This window comes from Eubalaena glacialis, chromosome 13, assembly GCF_028564815.1.
Source record: "Eubalaena glacialis isolate mEubGla1 chromosome 13, mEubGla1.1.hap2.+ XY, whole genome shotgun sequence".
NCBI classification, from domain to species: Eukaryota; Metazoa; Chordata; class Mammalia; order Artiodactyla; family Balaenidae; genus Eubalaena; species Eubalaena glacialis.
The window spans coordinates 28376823-28384481 of record NC_083728.1 but is presented as its reverse complement, the minus strand read 5'-3'; the positions used below and the strand labels follow the sequence as shown (position 1 = coordinate 28384481).

Here is a 7659-nt window from a genome sequence, read left to right as displayed (position 1 = left end):
TGAGAGAAGGAAAAAGTAGCAAGGATGAGTCCCAGGGTGGGCCACACGCCAGATCACACAGGGTTTCACAGGCCTTGTTGAGGACTTTTGCTTTTAGTCTGAATGAGACGGGGGCCATTGGAGAGTTTCGAGCAGAGACGGTATATGGTCTGATTTATAGCTTAAACAGATTCCTCTGGCTGCTCTGTGGGTAACAAGACTGAATGGGGCAAAGGAGAAAGCAAGGAATTCAGTGAGGTGGCTGGTAAAGGATACCAGGCAAGAGATGATGGGGGCCAGGACCAGGAGGGTGGCCATGGAAAAGGTGAGAGGTGATAGGACACAGGACACATTTTGAAGATAGAACCAATAGGCTATAAGGGATATGAAGCTATGAGGAAAAGAAGAGTCAAGTTTGCTGGCCTTAAAAGGCCAGCTAAAGTAATATGTGAAGAAGTGAAGATGTGGGTGGGGGAGCAGGCTTGGGAGGATTGGGGAAACCACACTTCATTTTTAGACATGCCAAGTTTCAGGTGCCGATTAGATATCCCAGTGAAGATGACAAGAAGGCAGCTAGACATAATGAGTCTGGCAGTGTCGGGATAGAGCTATAAGCTTGAGAAGCTACAGCTATGATAAGCAGAATTCTAAGATGGCCCCCAAGATTCCCACCCCCTGGTGTGCGTGCCCAACATAACCTCTTCCTCTCGGTGTGGGTAAGACCCGGGAGCTTGATGGATGTCACTCTTGTGATTAGCTTACATTATTGGCAAAGGTGAAGGGACTTCATAAATGTGATCAAGGCAAATGTGATTAAATTAGTTGATATTTAGTGAATCAAAAGGACCATTTCCCTGGGTGAGCCCTTTGAAAGAGAGCCTTCCTTGAGCCAAGGGACTTGAAGGTGCAGAAAGATTCTCCTGTTGCTCCTTGACAAAATAAGCCTCCACACTGAGAGAGGGCCTGTGAAGAAAAAAACTGAGTGGCTTTTAGGAATCCAGAGTGGTACCAGCTGACAGCCAGGAAGAAAATGGGGGCCTCAGTCCTTTAACCACAAGGAACTGAGTTCAGCCCGCCACCCCGTGATTCTGGAAGAGGACACTGAGCTCCAGAAAGGAATGCAGCCCAGCGAACAGCGTGACTGCAGCTTTGAGAGATCCTGAGCAGAGAACCCAGCTGAGGCATGCCCGGACTCCGGGCCCACAGAGATTATGAAATAATAAATGCATGTTGTTTTAAGCGGTTAACTTTGTGGCATTTCGTTACATAGGAATAGATGGCGTTTAGGCGTATAGGCGTTTTTAAAGCCCTGGAACCAAGATAGCTCAAATAGCCCCGGCCAGGAACCTGACCCAGAGATGAATCAGAGAGCATGAATGGAGGGGGATTAGAGTGGGACACACCGTGCAACCTCTCTACCGCGTGCCGGCAATGCGTCCTACTCCTCTCAGCCACTAGGAGTCCCCAAAGTCCACATAAGCAGGTCTCGCCCCCACCTTTCACAGGTCAGAATCCATTTCCTTCAGAAATGGAAGGAACCAAAATAACAATAAATGGTCTCTCTTCTATTCGTATTTCCTCCTCCCCCACATCACCCGGGGGAAACTAAGGCCCGCGAAGGGAGGCACTTGCCCAAGGCCTGCAGTACTCTAGCACCGTCTCAGGCCTGGCGTTTTACACGTCCCCTGCCCTGCCCCCTCCCAGGGCATCGTGAAGGGCAAACACAGACTTTTAGCCTCTCTCTCTCCAGCTTAGGCCAGGGGAGGGACTGCGAATGAGAATGACATCAGCAGAGGGCCCTGAGTGACTTGTAGGCTGAGGTCGGAGTTTCTAATTGAGGCCGACTGGAAAGGGTGGAAAGCGTGCAGCCCCGAGGTTGGGGCTGATGGTGTTGGTGGAAACGAGACTCCTCCTGAGGGAGTGGGCATCAGAGATGCCCAGCTGCAATTGCTGGGCCAGTGATCCCCTTCCCTTTGTCCAGCCCCTTCCACCCTCCGCTGCAGACTGGGTTGTCCAGAAGCAGACACTGAGACTGAGTTTGGGGTGCAAGATATTTATTAGGCATAAACACCTGTGAAAAGAAGAGGGAGGAGACAGAATTGGGTTCAGGAAGCCAAACTGCGCTGCTGGCCAGGCAAAGCCTCAGCCACCCTGGAGGGGCCCTGGGGTGAGGACATGGGAGGGGGGCAGGTACTCCCTGTGTCTGTCCCACCTTGAACTGAAGTGGCAGGCTTTTACACCTGTGCTCATTCGGACACCAGATGCAGGCTGCCCTGGGTGAAGTGGCTCTCTTCCACCTTTTCTTTCTTAAAGGTTTTGTTTTGATTTGTGGTCAATCTTGCTTCCAATCAGAGGCCAAGAGGAAGCGCTCACTGTAATTCCTGCTGCCCCAAGCCCCCTTTCTATAGGTGCCCAGCCCTCCCAAACCTGCTTTAGTCCTCTTTTAAAGCATCTATGGGTATCCCAGTCCCCAAATACCCTCTGAATGAGACTTGCACACTTGGCCTTGGTTCTTACTGGGGAAACAGGCTTTGTCCAACCTTAGGAATTCATTGGATCTGGTAGAGGAAGAATTAGGCGGAAAGGTGTAGGGGGACAAAAGTTTTGAAAAGTCTTGGTCTCAGTTCCCAAAACACAGGTAAGAATCTCATGGACAGGAATCACCGTGGCTTCTGCTGCTCTTCAGTCATTCAAGGCATCTACACTGGGGGCCAGTTATGTGCTAGGCATGGGGACGAACCCCACTACTCCACACCCTGAGCTGCCAGCCTAACACCATCTGCAGATTCAAACAGGGAGGGAGAGGCAAGCACCCTGAAGTTAACACTTCACCAGGAGACAGAAACCAAAATTTGGGGCCCTGTCACTGACCTTGGCTGCTTGAAGCCCCTTTACAGGTTGCTTCTGCACCTTGACCCTAAGTTTCCTCCTCTGGACAATGGAATAATACAATTTATGGAGCACCATGTTAAATGCTTCTCACCTTGAACTTCATTTTACCCTGTGAAGCAGGTATTATCATCATCCCCGCGTTACACATATGCAAAGAAGAGTCAGGGTGAAGTTAACATGCTCAAGGTCACACAGGTGCTCAGTGGTGGTGCCAGGGTTTGAGCCCAGGTATTGTGGCTCAACCCTGATTCTTAATCTTAAGGGCAGGGTCAAACTGGCCCCCTTGGACTAGGTGTGCCTGCACACGTGTTTCACTTGGTCCACAAGGATTTAAAAATATTTCACTCAGCTTTCATTTTGAAATTCAGATGTTCACAGAAACATCCAGATTTCCATCTTCTCTTGAAAAATCTAGCCCCCTGGCCACAGTGGGCTGCATTCCCACAGGGTCACAACCGGCAGGAAGTGAGCAGTTGCTCCCCTTGAAGTGGGTCATGAAGCCAGTGTCCACCCAGACTCTCTCATTCATGTCACCTGCCTTGCCTCTGCAGGGGTGAGTCTGCCATCCTTAATGAAGACCAGGAGTCCTGAGATAGAGGGAGCAGAGAGGCCTAGAGGGGCCAGGTGCCTCCTTGCCCTGGAACCCCCAGCTCTTCCTGCATGGTGCTAAGTCACATGGACTTGAATCTGCCAAACTGTTTGGGGAGGGTTGAGGAAAGGCAAAGACATGTAGAAGCACAGGGCGAGATGGGGCAAATACACTTTATTCAGTCCTGGCAGAAGTCCTGCTGTGGGTGCCAGTGCCCCCTCCCCTCAGCTATGAGACTAGTTCTCCAAGACCACAGACAGTGACATCTCTTCACTCACATGACGTTTTCTGGGATTTTTCATTGTCTTTTTTGTTGTTGTTTTTCTTTAAAAAAAAAAAAAGAAAAAGAAAAAGAAAGAGAGAGAGAGAAAAAGAGAAAAAGAGAGAAAGAGCGCGCGCGCAAAAAGGCCCAGAGCCGGAGCACCAAGCTTAAAGGAGGCAGCTGGTGGCTTTGTCAGCGACGGGAACGCGTGGGGCAGAGACCTGCAGAGACCCTGGGCAGGGGTCCCGGAGGACTCTGGGACCGTTTGTTCCTGAGATTTGTGTGTGTGAATGAGAGTGTGTGCACACCCAGGAGGGTGAACACACGCCGGTGAGATACAGGTAGTGAGGGCAAATGGGGCGTGGGGAGGCCGGAGGGGCAGGGCTTGAGCGGGGAGCTGGAGTAAGAGGGGTAACAGCATCAGGGGCAGGGTTTCCGAGGGCACCCCAAACTGGATGCAGCAGCGCTAGGCGCAAACGGCCCAAGACTGCTCTGACCCTCCCTTCAGTCTCACTGGCCCAGTCGATGGTCTCTCTGAAGCCAGCTGCTGAAAAGTGGGGCTCTTCTTGCCACTTCATCTGCTATTATGCCTCAGTCTCAACCCCCTAGTACCAACGTGTCTCAGTTTCTCCCACTGAATACTGTAGGCAGAGGGACCTGGGTGACAGGAAGGGGCGGTGGGCTTAGGAAGGAGCCCAGGCTGGGAGTGTGCCCTGAGGTGATAAGGGCACTTGGGGGGGGGGTGGAGCATAAAGACCCTGTCCCCAAACAAACTGTTACGTGTCTTGGTTCTGAGTTTTCTTTTTCTCTCCCGAAGGATTTCCAGAGAAAGACCCTGCCCCCAATTCCCAGGCGGGGGAAAGAAAGGTTGGCTTCTTGGAACCAAGACAAGCTGTAGAGGCAGTCATGCAGTCGGTGAGGGGTGGGTGCACGTGGGTTGGGCGACCCCGTAAGGGAAAAGGGGCTATGCCACTTGGGAGTTCCAAGCTCCACACCAACCCTTCCGGGCCGGCTAGTCTCTTTCTCCCCCTTCCGAGTGCTCCTCCCATTTAAGGCAGTGACGCCCCGTCGGGTTGAACGGAAGCCGTGGCTCCTGGATCAAAAGGTTTCTCAGGATCGCTCTATATCCGCCCCCCTTCTTCCCGGATCGGCTGACAGGGGCGTGAGGTTCGACTGGGACCAGCTCCCTCCTCCCAAGAAGCATTAAGCATGCGCGAGAAGGGGGCGGATCCCAGTGTTCCCGGGGAAAAGGAACGGGCCCCTCCCCCTCCCTGGGAGGGAGGGGCAAGGGAGGAGGGCGCGGGGCCGCCCAGCTGCAGCGCCCCCCCAAACAAGACAGGAGGCGGGCCACGCTAAGGCGGAGGGAGTCCGGAGCAAGGGCAGGGGCGTGTCCTCCGGCCGTGAGGAGGGGCGTGTGCAAAATGGGGGAGGGGTACAGGTCTCTTGGAGAGGACGGGAGGTGTATCGGAGTGGGGGGGGCTGGCTGCTGGTGGCTGTGCGGGAGGGGGTAAGATGGGGAGGGGCTTGGATGTCGGAGAAAGGGTGGGGGTTGGGCTGCCTTGGGGTGTGTCTGCGGGGGAAGGGCATGTCTGGATTTGAAGGGGGTTGGGCACGTCTAGGAGGGGGGAGGCTGTGCGGGAGATGGGGTGCCAGCCTCGGCCTCCGAGGGGCCCCAATACCTGATTCCTGTATGTAAACAGCTGGTTTGGGGGCGTGCGCGCCCCGCTGACGGTGGGCTCAGTAGGTGAAAACCAGGTCGGCGATGCTAGACGGGCGCCAGTCCCCTGCGATCATCTCGGTAACCTCGGGGGTGCAGTAGTCCGGGAACTCGAAGTGCGACGTGCCCGAAGGGGGCGGCAGGTCTGGGTCGCGGTCCAGGGCGCTGCAGTCCAGGCCGGCGGGGCCGGGGGGCAGTCTGGACAGAAAGCCCAGCGGCTCCTCCCCCGACGCCACCGTCTCCTCTTCGCCTTCCTCCGTCGCCGCCGCCTCCTCCTCCTCTTCCTCCGGCTCCTCGTCCTCCGACGGAGTCGGGGAGGCGGCGGTGACAGCCGCCCCCTCGCCCGACGGCCCCTGGGAACGCTCCGCTTGTCCCCGGGCGGCCCGCCCCGCCGGGACCATCCTCCACAGCTCCCGCCCGGGGGTCTCGACCAGGCGCACTTCCAGCAGCTCCTCGTCGTCGTCCTCGTCGTCGTCCTCGGGCGCCGCCGCGCCGCCCCCCAAAGGCCCTCCCGCTGCTCGGCGGCCCCCGCGGCTAGGCAGCTGCGGCCCGGGCTTGAGCCGGCTGCCGCCGCCGCCGGGGGGGCGGGGCCGCGCCTTGGCGGGCGCCCCCTTGCTCTTTTTGCGCGGCCGGTACTTGTAGTCCGGGTAATCCGCCATGTGCTTGAGGCGCAGCCGCTCCGCCTCCCGCACGAACGGGATCTTCTCCGAATCCTGCAGCAGCTGCCAGCGGCGGCCCAGGCGCTTGGAGATCTCGGCGTTGTGCATGTCGGGCCACTGGTCCATGATCTTCCGCCGTTCGTGCTGCGACCACACCATGAACGCGTTCATCGGTCTCTTAATGTGGCCGCTCGGGGTCTTGCACCAGCCGGGCTCACGCGCCCCCTCCTCGGCCGGCCCGGGCCCCGGGGGCGGTGGCCCGCCGTCCCGCTTGGCCCTCGCGCCCCGCTGCTGCACCATCGCGCCTGGGCCCGGGGCCGCTAGACGCCGCCGGGGGCCGTCCGCATCCTCAGCGGCTGGGGGTGGGGGAGGAGGCAGCAGCGACGGAGGGGCGGCCCCGCCCTGCAGCTCGGCCCGGCCCCCGCGAGCTGGGGAGCGAGAAGCTGGGCGCTCGGGCCCAACGGACGGCGGGGGGAGAAGGTCAGCGGCGCGGTCTCAGGCGGGCTCGGCGCGCCCCCGCCGCCTCCGGCAAGTTGCGCCCCGCAGCACGCCACACATTGTTTTGCGGGGGCTGAGGAACTGCACTCCCAGGGCCCCCGCGGGCTCTCCTTGCAGCCTCCTGCTCGGCCGCGGCCCGCGCGCGCCTCTCTCCGCCCCACCGCCTTCCAGTGTCTTTCTCCCCGCGCGGCCCCGCCGGCGCGCGCGCCACCCCTCCCCCTCTCCGTCTGCGGGCCGCTGCGGCGCGCGCGGGGCCGCCCCGTGTAAACACCGAGGTGCCCGCTTGGGCTGCGGCCGGGCCACGCCTCGCGCTCGGGCGGCGCGTCACCCGTTGCTGGGCAGAGAACCTGGTATTTGCATCTCCCAATCGCTGGCTGCCGAAGTGGGGCGGGGCTCGTGCTGCGGGGCTGGGCGGTCTTGTGGCTGGGATTGGGGGTGTCGGATGAAGTCGGTTTCTTTTCTTAGGCTGGGGACTAGCGGGAGAGTGGGGTGGGGGACGCCGAGCGTGCTTCCCTTCTGGCTCCAGAAAGCCTGTCCCCGCCCCGCGTTGCCTTTGAAATTTTAGCTTACTCAGTGACACCTGCCGCCAGGTAGGACCTCCGCTCCCTCCTCTTTCGGGGGCGTCTTTTTAGTCGCCCCAGAACAGAAGGTGAGGAGACCTAGGCTCAGGAAAGCTCCTTAAGGGGACAACAACCTCATCGTATCATTGATGTAGACCCTGCCTAGTATCCAGCCATATAGGCGCTCAACAAATGTTTATGGGCCCAATGAACCGAATCCCTTTTATATTTTTCTTCTCTTTTGAGGCACCACGAGAGTCCTGAGAAAGAAGGGCACATGACGCCCACTTTCCAGGTAGGAAACACCAAAGATCTGCAGACTAGGGCTCGAATCCTAGGCTCGCGGTCCCAGCTCTCTCTTCCCTCAGCGCACGAAGGGGCCGGGGCACCTCGCCTAACCAGCCGAGGGTCCTGAGTAGGACGAACTCTCCGCTTTTCACACGTCTCAGGCGAGGTTCGAAGATGCGTGGGTGCCCCATTCCCAGGTCCCACGCCACACCTAG

The 7659-nt window shown here is 58.2% G+C and overlaps 1 protein-coding gene across 1 annotated transcript; it reads right to left on the bottom strand.

Annotated features, from left to right (window-relative positions):
* Nucleotides 1–2027: 2027 nt before the first annotated feature.
* Nucleotides 2028–6773, bottom strand: SOX12 (SRY-box transcription factor 12). The gene has a single exon (XM_061209197.1). It carries the CDS (start codon nt 6396–6398, stop codon nt 5460–5462), a length of 939 nt encoding a protein of 312 aa, XP_061065180.1. The 5' UTR covers nt 6399–6773; the 3' UTR covers nt 2028–5459.
* Between the last annotated feature and the right edge of the window lie 886 nt (nt 6774–7659).